This window comes from Spea bombifrons, chromosome 11 (assembly GCF_027358695.1).
Source record: "Spea bombifrons isolate aSpeBom1 chromosome 11, aSpeBom1.2.pri, whole genome shotgun sequence".
In the NCBI taxonomy this organism is placed as follows: domain Eukaryota; kingdom Metazoa; phylum Chordata; class Amphibia; order Anura; family Pelobatidae; genus Spea; species Spea bombifrons.
This window is the reverse complement of record NC_071097.1, coordinates 8,823,271-8,841,846: the sequence shown is the minus strand read 5'-3', so window position 1 is coordinate 8,841,846 and position 18,576 is coordinate 8,823,271. Positions and strand designations below refer to the sequence as shown.

The 18,576-nt window shown below is 39.7% G+C and overlaps 1 protein-coding gene across 1 annotated transcript in view; it reads left to right on the top strand.

The window, feature by feature from the left end:
• Positions 1 to 661: 661 nt before the first annotated feature.
• Positions 662 to 18,576, top strand: part of ERCC6 (ERCC excision repair 6, chromatin remodeling factor) — a 31,023-nt gene continuing 13,108 nt past the window's right edge. The window contains exons 1-10 of the mRNA XM_053451136.1: positions 662 to 716; positions 1,740 to 2,114; positions 2,944 to 3,064; positions 3,651 to 3,762; positions 5,444 to 6,143; positions 9,252 to 9,377; positions 9,621 to 9,779; positions 12,573 to 12,708; positions 13,543 to 13,713; positions 14,336 to 14,512. Coding sequence (XP_053307111.1) covers positions 1,741 to 2,114; positions 2,944 to 3,064; positions 3,651 to 3,762; positions 5,444 to 6,143; positions 9,252 to 9,377; positions 9,621 to 9,779; positions 12,573 to 12,708; positions 13,543 to 13,713; positions 14,336 to 14,512 — 2,076 coding nt within the window. The 5' untranslated portion in view covers positions 662 to 716; position 1,740. The remainder of the gene's footprint in view (positions 717 to 1,739; positions 2,115 to 2,943; positions 3,065 to 3,650; positions 3,763 to 5,443; positions 6,144 to 9,251; positions 9,378 to 9,620; positions 9,780 to 12,572; positions 12,709 to 13,542; positions 13,714 to 14,335; positions 14,513 to 18,576) is intronic.

Genomic DNA, 18,576 nt, shown 5'->3' with positions numbered 1-18,576 from the left:
GTGAGGGGCATTGAGCGGTTGCTGAAAACTTATTCACGAACTACGACTTGTCGCCTCTCTCTCTCCTCCGCGCCAATCAGTGCTCCCTGCACACACAAAAAATACAAAATAAAAGATAATGCGTTACGTACGAACATGATCTCAAAAATAAACCACAATTGTGCTTATAAACAGTACATAATTGGTGTTGGCACAATGAGTTATTTTATTATCTTTTATTTATGTAGCGCCAATGTTTTACACAGTTAAATTAGTTAAACAGAGAAATAGTAAAAACACGAAAATGGCTCGGGTCTCATAGTGTAAAAAAAGCCCTTGTGCGTGAAGGGGTTAAACTGCGTAAATTTAGTATACCATTGCAATCTCCACGGGTGGCCTAATAAGAGAAGATGTGCTCCATTGGTGGTGCAAAACATGCAGACACGCAGATACTTTTGTGTTTGTCACGGACAAGTTAAATATACCATACTCTGCACGAAGATGTCGGCATCGTATGAGGTCTGCTGTTCTCGCTGCTTTTTACATCAGAAGGGCGGAAGTGTTAGAAACGTCACTTCTGCGACGAGCCGATTGTATAACCAAGATTGAGAGAGACGGACGGACGGACGGAGAGACTGAGAAAGAAAGAGAGAGAAGAACGGAGGAGATCGTAGAGGGAATTTCGTCCCCGTTTACGATATCTGTGTGGATTGGGATCCGTCAGTTAGGAATTTGAGGTAATCAGATGGCACCGGTGATCCCAAGTGAGCCTTTTATACACTGCATATTACGAGTCTTTGTGGTCGCCGTCGTTTATTCCCTTATTGCTGGCGATCAAATGTATTTTAGTGTTACTTTTCTACAGCAGTGGTGTGTTTACGATAGTGGGCTGTTTGTTGCTTATAATTGACAATTAAATAGAGTAAAGATCCTTTAACCATAACGTTTAAAATGTAATATTCGAGGCTGAACTTATTTTAATGCAAGCCCTCTATATACTTGTTTTAGAAGCGTCCTTAGTAAAAATAAATAAATAAAGATCCATTTGATCACCCTAATTTGTGGAATGTTATTATTATTATATTTCGTAGTACAACAGTACCAGTTGGAACGGCTGTCTACTGCAGGCAGGCCTCTTAATGGGTTAATTACAATATTGTTACTATTTATAAAGTGGCGTTAGATTCTCATAGTGCAGTGTGAGGAGTATACATATATATGGTAGACGCGCTATGAGACTACAACAGAAATTACTCATTCCATTCATGGAGGAAGGGAACTGGCAGCTTAGTGTAGTAAAATAATAATATTCTTAACAACAAAGGTCACTAAATAGTAGTAACTGATCTATCTATAGTTAAACCAGCTTGTCAGCGTGCATTAAAAGTTGTCCAGTCCACGCGTATGGTATATTAAAAGCTTGGATTTTGTGACGTGTCAGTATCCTTTTAATCAAAAAGCCGCAATGTAGAAGAATAAATGGCATTTTTGCATGGGCATTTGTGCGGTTCAAAATATATTCTATGTCTAAATATTGCATTACGAACGCTTACAATGTTAGGGCCTGTAATCCCTAGAAGTTCTGTTGCATACCATCTCTGGGTACCAATTCACTGTACATCTGTACATGTAATATTCAGTATAACGTAACTGTAGTGTTTTCGCAGTAATACCGTAATATTTCTGTAATTTGATTGTTTAGCTCTTTATGGATGCTGATTACAGTATGTTTTGTCACATTTATTTCTTATTTTTCACAGAATGCCAGAGGAAGTGCCTTCTGCATCAGAGCACACTAAAACTTCAGGATCTCTAATATCAAGTAGCAACCATGAGGCACCTGGTCCGTCTTCCAGTTCCACACCTCATAATGCAAGACTTTCTCTTGTTCCTCACAAGGAAATGGCACCACGTAAAGTCCAGTCTCTGCTTCAAATTGATCGCCAACAGATTCAGGCAGTCGAGCTGGAACAACAAGCATTGGAACTGCAGGGACTAGGGCTGGCAGTGTATGATCAGGAAGTTCTAGAACATGGAGTCTTGCAGCAAGTGGATGACGCCATAAATGCAGCTAGTCAGGCCTCCAGAATTGCAGCGGCAGAGAAGGAGCAGCAAGAACTAACGGATGAACTGAGGTGAGAAGTGAGGGGTGCTTACCTGTAGCAAGCTTAAAGGGAAACAGGAACTCAAATCAAAGTTTAAGTTGATATATATAATTTTTTTCTGCGTCTATCTCAATATCAAATACCTTTTATAGTACAGGAATTATGAAGTAACATTCATTATCTATTCATCTGATTCCTTTTGCAATGTGTAAATTGGACCTGGTAGAGTCTGTGCTGACGGTCCGCTTTCAAATCCAGTAGAGTTGCAGTTGATCTACGTCGCGAATGTGTGATAACAATCGTCCAGAGTGAACATGTTGTCAAATGGAGCCACTTGGAATTTAGAGAGCTGGCTTTGATAAGCTTTTCTAAAACAGTTTGAATATTCGAATTACACGTCTTCCGTGTGACCTTTTAGAGTACACATAACAGTAAAAGTATACATAAGCAGGCATTAGACTTGTACTGCTTTACAACAAGCACTTAATGCTATTCTTGTGCTGTTATTGGTTAGATATTACACTTTATTTTGCAAACTTCCTAATACTGTGGCTGAGCCAACACCTGCGCGACAGACATACCTATGTGACTCAGTGTTGACCAGGCACGTACTGGCCATAGGCCCAATAGGCCACTGGTCCGGAATGTATGTTTAAATTGAAGAAATTATGTTAATCACATTTGGGTTGGTGTTTTGTAAATTTGTAGGCCTTATTTTGTCCCCAGTCCAGCTCTGGTGCAGGTGTGCTTAGATTTCTTTCTTGCATATTTCTGTTGTTTCACTTGCCATGCAGAAAATCACTTTGCATATTGGTTACAGAGGCATAAACGCATCATCCCTACCTCTTTTAATTCCCAGCTCCTGTGTCACAGCCTTACGTCAAATCGACAAAATAATTAATCAGCTCACACCACAGGCTGCCACCTGTAAGGAAATAAATAGGAGACTGGATTCTGTGAAAAGACAAAAACATAACAAGGTGAGTCTTGTGCGTTCTTTCCATTTGGATACTCCCTATAGAACCCAATTAGAAAACCTCAGCAGCTGGATATCTAGCCTCTTCTTTTTGAATCAAACTGGATGAATGACACTTCAAGCCAGTGGCAGACTGGGCAGGGGGGCAATTGGCACCCAGGCCGGTCTAAAATTCTTTAAAAAGTGCTAGTCTGACTTGGAGCAGCCCACTCGTGTTAGGTGACCCTGCAGTAACACTGTGTGATCACTGATGTGTAAGGGTGTGATTGTTTTGGCATGAGTGTATTAATGTGTGTGAGGGTATATGTTGGCACTAGTATGTTAGTGTGTGAATATGTATCTCTGTGTTAGCATGAGTGTGCATGTGCAATTGTGTGTATGTTATGGGGAGGGTCAAGAGGTCAAGGGGCTGCTTGGCTTCCCTCCCTCCAAGGCAATAAGGTTCCTGCCCTACCCTACTTCAAGGACAGTTTTTTTTGTTTTTTTTTTTTTTTTTTTTTTTTTTACCTTTGTTATTATGTAGCTTTAAATTATGTACACAGGTTCATTTGTAATATCAAAACTAGAATGAATGTGTTATCTCATAACAGGAACAGCAACTAAAGAAGCTCAAAGCTAAGCAGAGACGCATTAGAGCAGTGTTAACAGGTAGCCAGGATGAAAGTGGACTTGATGAAGAAATGGAAGACAACCTAGGGGATGGTATGTTCTCGTGGTGTACAATAACAGAACAAGAGGGGCTATTTTTAAAACAAGAGAGCAGTTAACTTTACAATAAATGAATCTCAGATTTATCTATGATTGAAGAAGTTATTGTTTTACAAGGAAAGTTTCAAGGGTTACAAGGGTGCTCACAATCTACAAGTCAGAGGTTGAAATCTAAAAACAGATTTGAGTTGAATAAATCGGCAATTAATTGGCAATCTACAAACTGTAAGGTTTTTTTGTTTTTGTTATGCTCGGCGTATCAGAGGATAGGACACTGTGTCCCCACAAGAGAAAGGCCTACAATCTCAGATGTTCTTTACCCTGCAACGGGTTCCCCCTCAGGTTGAGCCTTTTGGGTTAAAATGGCAGTGGGGCTTTCTGATGATCCTCTGAGACTGAGGACAGACTCTAAGGGTGCACAGACAGGAAATGCAAGACGAGCCATAATCAGGGAGCCGGAGTTCAGGATAATATATCAAAGCTGAGGTCAGGGAGCTAGAAACTGACAGTCACAATCGAGCAGGGTCCAATACACAGATCAGTTATGGATAATGCGGTAGGACAGGATACACTACGACAAGCACAAGGTGTAGCAGGTTACTGGGCTTTATAGGGCTAGGAATGAAAAAAGGCACCAAATTTGAGTTTGTCACCAACATTTAAAAGGCCTGACATCAATACGTTCAGGATGTCTGTTCGCATCCATCTCGAACGGGGTGTGGCTGCGTGCGAGACCACTATAGTGTGTAGGAACCTGGAGCAAGGGAAGAGGACCCATCGCGCTGCGTGGGACAGTGGAACAAAGATATCCCCGAAGCCGGAGTGACAGAGCAGACCTCCTGGTCCCAGTGAGTGGTCTGCTGCTCCGGCGCATCTGCAGGTATGTAAATATGTAACGGTTTTCTATAAACATGCATGATTTCTTGAACCTGATGATCTGTTGCTTTATTAACTACAAACATACAAATACTTTAAAACACATGTTTTCTTAATTCCAAGTGAATTACACATTTAATAAAATCACCATGTTAAAGGGGAAGTTGCATGGAAATAATATTTTTCTTTTTAGGCTTAAAATAAAGTCATGTATACAGTAATGTACATTGACAAAACCTTTTTTTAATTCAAATCAAGTACTTTTTATTTGCCACACTGAGCGTATTTTTTATTGCAGTGTTAATGAACTCTGTTCCGCCATAGTCGTCCTCCTAGTCATGGTGTCCAGCAGGAGGATTTAAGATTAAGAACATTCTATTGTTTATTGCAGACAGTAAATAAGGAGTCAGGGTGTTTTGTAACTAGTAGATTGAGTTTAAGTAAAAGCTGGAAAATAGGCAAGTGGGTAATATGCAGCCGACTGAAAATTAGAACAATTTATAAAAATCGAACAGCACATTAGTTTTATGTTTTAATAGGATACAAGTAATGAAAAATCTGTTGGGCTTTCCATTTGAGTTGAGATCAATATAGATATATTTAAGTCCCTATACAGGTAATATTCAAAACCATTGTGCCAATAGTATTAACCACAGGTGCTCTGGCTCCTGAATTGTATTCTGTCTAAAGAAATAGCGTGTATCTTTTGTTCATTTGACATGCAATCATATGATTGACTTCAGTTTAAGTAACAAGACCTGTTCCACTGAAAGATGCTCACAATATTTGCATTTTCCAGATGCACTACCTTCCTCTTTGGGCAGTATGCTAACTCCATCCCAGGACAGTGAATGGGACAACCTGATCCGCACTGGATATATGACCCCATTCGGCACCAGGATTCCTCCAAAGGAAGAGCCTCTGCCACGCAAGCAAATATTGAATGAATCATCAGATTTTGACAAGTATCTAGCAGATCAGGCAGAGATGGCAGCCCAAAGAAAACGCCCATTGAGTGCAAAGAAAAAACCCAGAAACAATGGCTGTATCAATCAAGTGGAGGTGCCTGTGTTGAAAAAAAAGTTGTCAATGTCCTCTGGAACTAAAAGCCTGCAGAAAAAAATGAGACAACTGCAGACAAAAGCATTCCAGACTTCGTTTCAAGTTGAAACCCAATGTAGAAGGTCCTTACCTCCTTTGACAGATGGCAGTCAAGGAGATGATAGTGAAGGGTCTATATGGACTCCAGAGGGGAGAGAAGAAAGCATGGATGAGAATGATAATAATGGTGATTGGGGACCTAATGACCGAGACTTTGATAATGAGCTGAAGCCGCTAGCTCAGAAAGTTGTGGCAAAAACACTTAGAAACAAGGACACAAGTTCTGAATTTCCTTCCAACTCTGAAGATGATGAAGACGAAAAACATCAAACTTTCTCAAAGAAAAAAAGACAGTTCAGAGATGATGGGAATGTCAAACTCTACAAACAAAGACTGAGGCAAGTATTATCTGGGTATTTATTTTTACACATTGAGATAAGTTGAAAAAGATGGATAGACCAGCAGTCCATCATAACAACAAAATGGATACTGACTTATTCCATGCAAAATCACCTGGTACTATTTGCTCTTGCATCTCAGATGTTTCTTATGTGTAGATTCAATGTGGATGAATAAAAATGTTAGTCAAGTAATAAGAAAAAAAAATTGACATTTAAATAGAGAGCTCAGTGGCATCATATGTCGAGTATAAAGATGCCAACAGAGCTTGAAAAAGGGCTATTAGACTGGCTAAATTTAACAATGAGAAGATGTCAAGTAGAGCAAAAAGATTTTTAAGTACATTAATGCCACAAATGTAGGTGTACATTAATGCCAGACAATGTAGGTGTTAGGCAATCTGGAGATGGTAAGTTAATTAGTGAGGATCAGGAAAAAGCAACAATACTTAATGCCATTTTTCATCTGTATATAACAAAGAAGAGCCACTACCTGCTGATTGGCAATTCAGTACTACAGAAACCTTAAATCAATCGTGGGAATGGCTGACTCAAGATAAAGTTTTTAAACATTTATGTAAACTTAAAGTAGACAAAGCTCCAGGGCCAGATGAGATACACCCAAGGATACTACATGCAGTTAGTCAAGAAATAGCCAGACCACCGTTTTTTCCGGTTGGGAATGGTACCAAAGCATTGTCGGAAAGCTGATATGTGCTTCCCGTTTTTAAAAAAGGGTTTATTAAGAGATGGCGTACAGGAATATATTGTGAACAATGATATCATCGGTAGGAGTCAGCACGGTTTTGTGAAGAACAGATCATGTCGGACCAATTTAATTGCATTTTATGATGTTGTGAGTAAATGTATAGATCAGCGTGCTGCTGTAGATGTTGTCTATTTAGATTTTGCAAAAGCAATAGCATTTGACACTGTTCCACACCAGCGGTTATTCTATAAGCTAGGATAAATAGGTCTTGGAGAAAATGCCTGTGTTTATAAATTGGCTTAGTGACAGGGTGCAAACTGTGGACAACTGTGGTAAGTGGGGCGCCTCAGGGTTTGGGTCCAGTTCTCTTTAACTTATTTATTAATGATCTTGTAATAGATATTGGAAGTCGCTTGTCTGTGTTTGCTGATGACACAAAATTAGGTAAGGTTATAAAGTCTGATCAGGATGTAGCGTCTCTTCAGAATGATTTGGATAAACAACTAGGGGACTGGTCAAATAAGTGGCAGATGAGGTTCAATATAGATAAGTGTAAGGTAGTGCACTTTGGTACCAAAAATAAGTATGCAACTTACACTCTTAATGGCATTGCATTGGGAAAAGCAGAAAATGAGAAGGACTTGGGTATAATTGTAGACCATAGACTTAGCAACAAAGTCCAGTGCTAGTCAGCGGTTGCAAAAACCAGTAAGGTATTGGCATGCAGAAAGAGTATTAAATCACGAGATGAAAATATAATTGTACCTCTTTATGGCAATGGTGAGGCCTCGCCTTGAATATGCAACCTTGAATTTTGGGCACCAGTTTTAAAGAAGGATGCTATAGAGCTGGAGAAGGTGCATAGGTTGGCTACAAAGTTAATTAGAGGAATGGAGAATTTTAGTTATGAAGAGAGACTAGAAAAACTGAACTTGTTTTCACTTGAAAAGAGACGTCTAAGAGGGGATCTGATCACATTGTACGAATACATACAAGGTCAGAATAAACAGCTCTCTGGTGATCTATTCACCAAGAGGTCTCTGCAAAAGACATGGGGTCATCAGGTGAGACTTGAGGAAAGGAGATTTCAGCATCAGCATAGGAAAGGGTTCTTCACAGTAAGAACAATAAGAATATGGAACCTTGTATTATCTAACTCTGTGGATATTTTTAAGAAAGGTCTGGATGCTTTTCTGGTTAAGCATAACATAAAGGGCTACAACTGCTAAAAGGACAGTCATATTAGCAAATTGATCCAGGGAGTAATCTGATTGCCGCTATGAAATCAAGAAGGATTTTTTTTCCCCTGTTGTGGCGTAATTGCCCCAAGTAGGATTTTTTTTTTTGCCTTCCTTTTGGATCAACTTTAGAACTACGTATGTGTGAGGTTGAACTTGGACTGAAGTCTTTTTTTCAATCTACTATACAATACTGTACTATACTGTCCCTTCCTAACACAGCATGCCACTAAGGTTCTTGTCCATGCCCTGATTATCTCCCGTCTTGATTACTGTAACCCTCTTAGCTGGTGTCTTAACCGTCTCACCCCTCTACAATCCACCATGAATGCTGCTGCCAGACTTATCTTCCTCTCACATCGCTTTACTAACGTCTCTCCCATCTGTCAGTCTCTTCACTGGCTGCCTGTGCGCTTCGGGATTCATTTCAAAATCCTCACTCTTACTTTCAAAGCCCTTCACAGTGCCCCCACCCTACATCTCCTCACTCATCTTTAAATACACTCTTAACCGGTCTCTCCGCTCATCCAATGATCTCCTTCTATCCTCTTCTTTGATTTCTAACACTCATGCACACTTACAAGATTTCTCAAGGGCCGCCCCTATCCTCTGGAATGCTCTCCCCCGGCATATATTTAGTAAAAACATTTTTTGGGATCCTTTCGCTTAAATAAGTAGGCATCGTTTAATGTATGCAATATTAGTTTTTTGACCTTAACTATTTTTTCCCCATCATAATTAAAAAAAACGTTACTTTCTGAACAATTTCAGCACCTAGTACTGGTCCTGCCTTTCCTTTTACTTGTTTCCAATATTTTTGAGCCTTTTCTAATTTTCAGTGGTTTCGGAAAAGGAAAAAAAAATACTTTTTTGTGGGATACTCTACAACTTACCATATCTGAACTTGTTCATCTGTTTTACAAATGTTTTCTTTAACGTATACACAATTAATTTAGATGATACAGTTTACAAACAAGTGCAGACACTGGCAAAAAGTATGATGTGACCTACACTTATAAATGTGTGTTATTTCAGGTCCAAAGAGACCTTAAACCTTTGAGAAACATTTGTAAACTTGGTCTTGTATGATTTCTAAAGTACATTAATGTCGCTTCTTCTATAATGGGGTGTCGGGGAGATTAAACTGTCACTTAATTTCAGGCGTTGGCAGAAGCAGCGCCACAGGGAGGCAGAGGAATGCATGGCAACCGAAGAGTCGGAGGATTGTGACGTGAATTTTGATGAAGGTTTCCGAATTCCTAGTGCTCTCTGGAAGAAGCTGTACAAGTAGTGATCTCTTCACAAATATTAAAAGTTAAACAATATAAACATAGTAGGAAACAGACATTGCAACATCCCATTAAAACCCCGGTTTTGGCCATTTCTGGCTCATTTCTGTAATTGTTCTCCTTATCAAGAATGTTCCTTTGTCTCTTTAAATTCTGTTCTACAGATTTTATTTTCTTTTCCCTCTCTTTGATCCCATCTCCACTGCAATTTATTTTACGCTCCTATACTTCTCCCCTCTAGGTACCAGCAAACAGGTGTTCGGTGGCTTTGGGAACTGCATTGCCAGCAGGCAGGAGGCATTCTCGGAGATGAAATGGGATTGGGTAAAACCATCCAGATAATTTCTTTCTTGGCCGGACTAAGCTACAGCAAGATGAGGACACGAGGCTCTGATTACAGGCAAGTAGCAGCCCTGCCAGTCTGAGCCACCCATCAATATTAAGTAGTGTGTGTTTGTGTGTGTTTATATATATATGTGTATGTATGTGTGTGTTTAACCCCTTCGTGACAAAGGCTGATTTTACTTTTTGTACCCTTCGTGACAATGGCCTTTTTAACATTTCTGCGCTGCTCGTGTTTAGCTGTAATTTTCTTCTTTCCCGTTTACTGAACCCACACACATTAGATATTGTTTTTTTCAGGACAAGAAGGGCTTTCTTTAGATGACATTGTTTTGATTGTATCATATTATTTACTATTAAAAAAAGTATAAAATATGGTGAAAAATTTAGAAAAAAATGACTGTTTCTAACTTTTAGTTGAAAAATCTTTTACTCATCTATAAAAGGTAATGAAAAAACCTGCTAAATAGATTCTACTATTTGTCCTGAGTTTGGAAATACCCAATGTTTTTATGTTTTTTTTGCTTTTTTCTACCCATTATGGGGCAATAAGTACAGGTAGCGTTTTGCTATTTCAAAGCCATTTTTTCCAAATCTGGTAATTCTTCCCCCCATGTGCCATTTTGGGTATCTTTGAACCCGGCCAATGCAATTTACCCCATCAAGTCATATATTTTTGAAAACTAGACAGCTCAGGGTATTCCAAATGCTGGTATTTTAACTCTTTCCATGCACTTATTCTACCAGCAGCCTATGTCAAACTTAATGGTAGTCATTTTTTTGCATTTGTTTTGCCACACACATTTTACTTCAGGTATGAATTAAAAGGTTCTCGTCACTATCACAAAACACCCCAATATGTGTTCAGCAACATCTCCTGAGCGCAGTGATACCCTACATGAATGATTTTGCCTGGCTGTTTGGGGGCAAAAGGGCCACATTTGGGACATGCACATTTTTCAATGTTGAACTTTGGCATTTGGGGATCCACTGCCCATGCCCTATTTGGTACATCTTTGAGCCGGGCCATTTCAGTGTGCCCAATAAACCCATATATTTTTGAAAACTAGACACCCCAGGGTATTTCAAATGCTAGTATTTTAACTCTTTCCATGCACCATATCTACCACCAGCCTTTGTCAAACTTTTGGTAGTCATTTTTTTGCATTTGTTTTGTCACACACATTTTACTTCAGGTATGAATTAAAATGTTCTCGTTTATGTCACTATCACAAAACACCCCAATATGTGTTCAGCAACATCTCCTGAGCGCAGTGATACCCCACATTAATGATTGTGCCTGGCTGTTTGGGGGCAAAAGGGCCACATTTGGGGCATGCACATTTTTCAATGTTGAACTTTGGCATTTGGGGATCCACTGCCCATGCCCTATTTGGTACATCTTTGAGCCGGGCCATTTCAGTGTGCCCAACAAAACCATATATTTTAACTCTTTGCATGCACACATTTTACCACCAGCATTTTTTCAAAGTTTGCAGTAGTATTTTTGTGTGTGTATTTTTCCCACACACACCTACTCTATGTATGAATTTACAGCTCCTGGTATATGCCACTGTCACACGACACCCCATAATGTGTTCAGCAACATCTCCTGAATGCAGTGATACCCCACATGCATGGGTTTGTCATTTTTTGGGGGAACGAAAAGGCCACATTTGGTACGTGTGCATTTTTCTAATTGGAAATTAGATGTGTGGCCATCCTTCCCCCGGTGTTAATTGGGACATTGTTGAACCCGGCCGATTCAATTTACCCCATCAAATCATACCTTTTTTTAAAGTAGACACCCCACGGGCATTTAATATGCCAGTATTTTAACTCTTTCCATGCGAGAATTGTTTTAAGCTAATATGCTAATTTTAGGACTTGCTCACAAAAATATATTTTTTATATATATATTTTATTTATTTTTTTGCCTTTTTTTAAAAAAAAAAATGTAACATTCTTTTTCAACTTGGAGGTTCCCCTGATAGTGACATCAGTGGTAAATGATTTTTACATTTTACTGTTTTTTTACAATTTTTTTCTAATTATTATTAATTTTATTTTATTTTTTAATTTATTTTTACTAATCACACTGTGATTAGAAAGCTGGGCTCCATTGACTTGCATGGTGAATCCAGTACCTGTATTCAACCTGCAAGTGGAGCCAGAGTTCTCTAGATGTCTGGAGACTATCTAGCGAACTTTAAAACTTGTTTGTTTCTCTTGCAGGGCGGCAGCCATCTTGCTTGATGGCGAAGATCACCGGCAGCTGCGGCTGTGAACGCTCTCCGGAGCGGTCACAGCCCACCCAGAGGTAAGTGTTTGGTGTCGCTGGATGCCTCCTGATCGACGCATTCCAGCGACACCATTTAAGTTTAGGAGGCGATCGTTGATCGCCTCCTAAACGTTTTTAAAACGGGCGTCCGCCGCCATACAAAGTATGGCGGATGTTGACGCCCCGTGGAGGGGCCAGAGATGGCCCCTTCGTGCCGATCGCGGTGTTGCTGAATGCCTCGAGGTCGAGGCATTCAGCAACGCTTTTTGGGTGCAGAAAGCGAAAGTAGATCGCTTTCTGCACCCGTTTAAAGACGTGCCGGTCCTGGCACGTCAATTGTCGTAAAGCACATGCTTTTCCGTGTCGTGCCAGGACCGGCAATTGTCGTTAAGGGGATATAGAACATTTTCTGGCGAAATACTAACAGTATGACAGTTGTGTATTGTGTCAATTAAACGCCATAATAAAGAAAGTAACAACTGTGAATTCCCTAGCCCAGTCTGTTTTACATGTAAGAGGTAACCTTGATAGATTTTTCTCTTAAACAAGAACATTTGCATTTATTAACAGGTATGAAGGTCTGGGTCCCAGTATTATTGTGTGCCCAACCACTGTAATGCACCAGTGGGTTAAAGAGTTCCATTCTTGGTGGCCACAGTTCCGTGTTGCAGTCCTTCATGAAACTGGAAGCTACACAGGCAAAAAGGTGACTTCTCGGCACGTTACAAGAAACTTTTATTTGGTGGCCCTAAAACATCTCCAGTTCCGAAACTCATTATATGTATAGTGACACGAGCTGAGACTTTGTTTTAACTTTTTTATTGAAAGAAGAATGCACAATTTGTTCCAACGTTCAGGTAAAAAGCATTCTTGAGCCCACTTTGAACGCACAAAGTATGCCGTGTTCTGCCTTTGTCGAGTCTTTGATGTTGCTGTAATTAAGGAGAGTATGTGAGTAGGGTTTGTTTCCTGTGCAGGTAAAGCTCAAAGACCCCACAACTAAAAAAAGCACAGGCTTCTAGCCAGGATAATTACAATCATAGGCCAATTAATCTAACGATAAAAGAGAAGCACAGTGTTTATGTACAAAATATGTTCTCGTAATGCCATTATGCTGTTCGTAGAATGGAATGATGAGGTGGAATTTACTCTTACTGTTTTCATAACTAATTTACAATCACAGTGTTTTGCCTTAGTAGATTTTTGGGGTTTATGTCTTGAACTATAGCTTTAAATGCTGACAAATGGCAATCTCTACTTACCTTATACGTTATAATTTTCATCATCTACAGTACAAGTGAAATAATATTTTACTCCAGCAAGTGATACTCTAGCAGTGGTAAAGTTATTACATGCATGATACTTAATTTTCTCAAACGAGAAAATATATAATTTACATTATAGTTAAGCAATATCTTATAAAATTATATAATATAGTATATATTTTTTTTTTATAAGCTCACATGCTGTAGGCAATCCTGCTCTTATTTGTACAATGTTGATAAATGGTTACTGATTAACCTATTATTTTGTTATGCAGCATAAGTTGATCGGGGACCTGGGTAGTGCTGGAGGTATCCTCATAACCTCATATTCTAATGTGCGCCTAATGCAAGAGGAGCTACAACGTTACCACTGGCATTATGTAATCTTGGATGAGGGACACAAGATTCGCAATCCCAATGCAGCTGTCACACTAGCATGCAAACAGGTGAGAGATCTAGTTGTACGCATAAATGTTTTTTATGTCAACATTTCTGTACATGTTAAAAATCATCATTTGAAAAATATTGTGTGATATCAACAGTTTGTGACTGAGGCCATTTTAACAGTGTTCATTTTTAGCTGTAAATTTCTTTTGTCATTTACTATACCCACACAAGTTATATTTTTTTTTTTCTCAGGACAATTAATATTTTTTTCTTTCTTTTATTTTGATCATATCTAATTTACTATAAGAAAAAATAATATGGTGAAAAATTCACTTTACTCATCTATGAAAGCTAATGGAAAAGCAACTGCTAAATAGATTCTAATCTTTGTCCTGAGTTTAAGATCTAATAAGAGACCTGCGAGATCCCAAACAATAATGTCTTCAGGTTTTTTTTCTATGTTGGTCCACTTAAAATTTTCAGTTTTGACAAGTCTACATTGAGGCTAATGTTCAAATATATGTCTGCAATTTTTCCTACTCAAATTAAAAACCGCACTGCACACACAGTTTGGGGGGTTGTGTATGTTTAGATGATATATGTATGAGTTTTTCAGACCTGATCAAACTGGTTGTATTTTTCCACTTTTCTTACATTAATTTCTCCTTTTTCTCCTACAAGTTTCGTACTCCTCATCGAATCATCCTCTCTGGGTCCCCCATGCAAAACAACCTCCGTGAGCTGTGGTCCCTGTTTGACTTTGTATTCCCAGGAAAACTTGGAACGCTTCCTGTTTTCATGGAACAATTCTCTGTCCCCATCACAATGGGTGGCTATTCCAATGCTTCACCTGTCCAGGTAAAAGAAAATTTAAAAAATATCAAAACACAAACTCTATGAACTCCATGTTCTAAAAGTAAATTGTACAGGTGATCCAAAGTCAGATCTTGTAAACTGTAAATAAGAAACAGTAGAGACCATATACCACCTATTTAATGACTTAAATAGTGTGTATCGAGTAGCATTTTGTCTGTTTTAGAAACTATATGTAAATATTTCGTCATAAAACCTTTCAAGCGTAAGTATGTAAATATTTCTTTCTGTGGTATATCATACTCTTGTTGCAACTTAGTATACGTTTTAAAACCTTCCTTCCTAAAAAGGTCTATATATATCAGGCCAGCTGCATACTGGTCTAAATCAGAAATACATGCGCTTACTATAGATCAGGGGTGTCCAAGTTTTTTCTGCAGTGGGCCACTTCATCAGAATTGTATACGTGCGCGGGCCGCACTCATTTTTCACTGTGACAAAAAATATGGCCTTTAATAAAATATGCAGATTAAAATAAAGTAAAATGACACAAAACCTTTACTTTTCCTCTCACTGATTTCTGGGCCTAGAAAGTTTTGCGACTACAAATTCAGGATTCCCTAGATTTATTCTAGGGATGAACTAAAATGAAAATTCTGGACCAAAACATTCAGGGTTCACTTAGCCAAAACCGAAAATGACCCCCACCTTTAAAAATAATAATAAAAACTCACATTTTTAATAAAAGTAGGTAACACACAATTGGACAAAATTAGCAATATGACTTGGCAACCAGTAAATGCAGGCAACCAGTAAATGCTGGTACCTAGGCATGATGGGACTGTGCTCGCTGTGATTGCTGTTAGCAATCACAGTCCTATCATGCCAAGTCAGCCAATACATGCTGGTACAGGGTGGCTGTAAGTGATGTGCAGACCCCATACTGCTGGCAGCATCACTACACAAGGGGGGCAGCTAGCTAGGTTTCAGCATGTACTGGCTGACTTGGCATGATAGGAGTGTGATTGCTAACAGTAGTCACAGTCCCATCATGCCTAGGTTCCAGCACTTACACATCCATCCAGTAAATACTGGAACCTAGGCATTATGGGACTGTGATTGCTGTTAGCAATCACACTCCTATCATGCCAAGTCAGCCAGTACATGCTGGTACAGGGTAGCTGTAAGTGCAGACCCCATACTGCTGGCAGCATCACTACACAAGGGGGGCAGCTAGCTAGGTTTCAGCATGTACTGGCTGACTTGGCATGATAGGAGTGTGATTGCTAACAGCAATCACAGTCCCATCATGCCTAGGTTCCAGCACTTACACATCCATGCTATCACACACACACACACACACTCATTTATTCATATAATCATTCATTCACAGATTCATTCCCTCAATCACACACACTCATTCAAACACCCTCCCCACCTCCTTACCTGCAAGGCAGCTCCTCGATGCCGCTTACAGACTTCAGCAGGGGGCGCGGCCTCCCTCTGCCTTCTCTGCTAAAGCACAGAGGAAGTAGGATGTCACGTGAACTCCGCTTCCTCTGTGTGCGGTCCAGAAGTCCCTCCCACAAGTAAGTAGCAGGGCTTGAGGTGCGGCTCGCGTAAGATCGGTTGCCCTGGCTGCCGATCTTACGCGGGCCGCACCTCGAGGTCTCGCGGGCCGCATTTGGCCCGCGGGCCGCATGTTGGACGCCCCTGCTATAGATAGAGGCAGCGTGCTTAGGAGTTTGTTTCTTACAGACCGTGTCTTCTTAAATTTCTTCCATGTGAGGAGTTTAGGTGGATCTTTACTTATATGCCAGAATAAAGACGAAAGGTCTTGAGTACCAGCTAAATCTTGTTCGAGTGAATACCACCTTTCGTTTTTGTTCTCTTGTTTTAATGCAGCTATGGCCTGTGCTACCATACTGGCCTGATGGTATTCTTTCATATTTGGGATAATTAAACCTCCCTGTGTTTTTTTGTTTTTTTTTATTCAGGGCACATATTTTCTTATTTATGTGTGCATTTTCCCTGCCGTATGAATTTCATTTTAGAAGTTTGTAACATTTCAATTCAACTATTGGTATATTAATTGGTATCTTTGGCAGGACGAACTGTAGCCGAGGTCAAACAATAGTCCACACGTGTAGTTCAGATCAAACATTAAGTGGTTTCCACAGTAGAGCTAAGCACTTAGACACACTACTCCACATTGGGAGAGCTTACTAACAGTTCAAGCCCTATCTATCCAGCCTGGGTGGCTTTCTCCAGATCCCATTCTTTTAACAGACATCGCTCAGTCAGGAAATTAATATTAAAGTTCTTACTGTGTTTTAGAGAGAGGGTTGGGCATCCATCTGGTTAGCAGTTTGCACAATACAGCTCTGAAGTCTGAACAGCTGTCTCTGCTTACTTCTTGATGATCCCAACCATGCTTCCTGGGTTAACCATCTGAGTGCTGAAGGACTCAGACATAAGGTATATCCAGCAGAGGACTAGATATGCTTTAAGCACTGCCATTAGTTCTTTCAAATAACTTTTTGGCTGTTCTAAGGTGAGTATTATATTATCGGCATATAGGTTCACTTTTACTGGTTCTTTAGACATTATTAATACCTCTTATTTTTGCATTCTCTTATGGCATTTGCTAATGGTTCAATTAACATTAGATATAGCAGGGGTAATAGTGGACACCCCTGTCTAACTCCGTTTGTGATCATAAACCAATCAGAGATCCACCCCATGCCCATCACCCTAGCCGTGGGTGAAGAATATAGGATCATAATATTATTCAAAATATTATATTTAATCCAAAGGCCAGCAACACTTCGTTCAGGATGCCCAGTCAACCTTGTCAAAGGCCTTTTCGGCATCCATTGACGGGGTCAACGCAGGCATTCTCTTAGTACTAACTCCATCTAGCACATCTACTAGTCGTCTTTGACCTATTTGAGACTAACCCCGCTTGATTCAGGTTAATAAAAAGCAAGATGACCGCCTTTAACCTGTTTGCAAGCACTGCTGAATACATCTTAATGTCAATGTTGATTAGTGTCAGGTTCTGCCTGGAAGTAGCTAGGAGAGGGGCCCCGGGTACTAGTATAGCGACAGGTACAACATGGAGTAGCACAGGAACAATGTGCAGAGGCCAATAGGAGGAAGGAGAAGACACAAGGCAAATCAGAGAACAGACCGTGAGGTCAAAAGGAAGGCAGCGGGTTAATCCAGTAGGGAGTCAAATAGTCAGAAGTGCATTAGAAATCTAATCTGAGTGCAGGCGACAGGCAAGTAGGCAGTTTAAGTGTTTTATAGAAAGAATTCTATAAAAAATATTGAAACCATCCTGCTCCAGAGATTTATTAGGTTTCAAGTCTATAACCTCTTATCATTTACTTTCAGTTTAGTTATAAACCTATTGACTGGGGAGAGGACACTTGAGTATTTTAACACTGAGTTTTAATAATATATTGTTGTATATATGTTGTATATGAATATTAAACATACTTGTAGGCTATAAGCTGTGCATTTTATACTCGCGTACCCCATCCATTGCTTTGCTGTCCAAACTGTTTGCCCTAAAGGGGGAATTCTGCCCTAAGTCAGCACAGTGCTGTTTATACGTGGAGCCAGGCCACGGGCTCCAGGCAAGGTGAGAGCCCATTCTGGCCACCTTTTTCTGTTTGTGCTGCTAAATATCGTTGCTGTACTGCTCTATGAAGGCTTTTATCCATTGCAGATATCCACATTCCAGCTATAGATGGGTGTGTGATTCTTATATCACACTAGGCGACATAGATTGGAGTCAGTCGTATTAACTCCAAGGAATATTCTTTTAACCCTATAAGGGTGAGTCCTTATTTTACGCTCCATTCACTGATGGTGGGGTCGCACCACCATTACCTTTGTTTATAAACCTATTGGCGTTGGCTTGTTTTAATCTGTTAGATAATTGTCTATAAGCCTTGTTTCCATAATAGTACCATCTCAATTTTAAATATTGGAGAAATGTATTCACATGTAGAATCAGGGCTTCGTTAATCTCTGTCGTAACTTTTTCAATTTCACCTGAAATTTGTGGAGTTGGGTTGTTTTTTTCATTCAATTAGTCC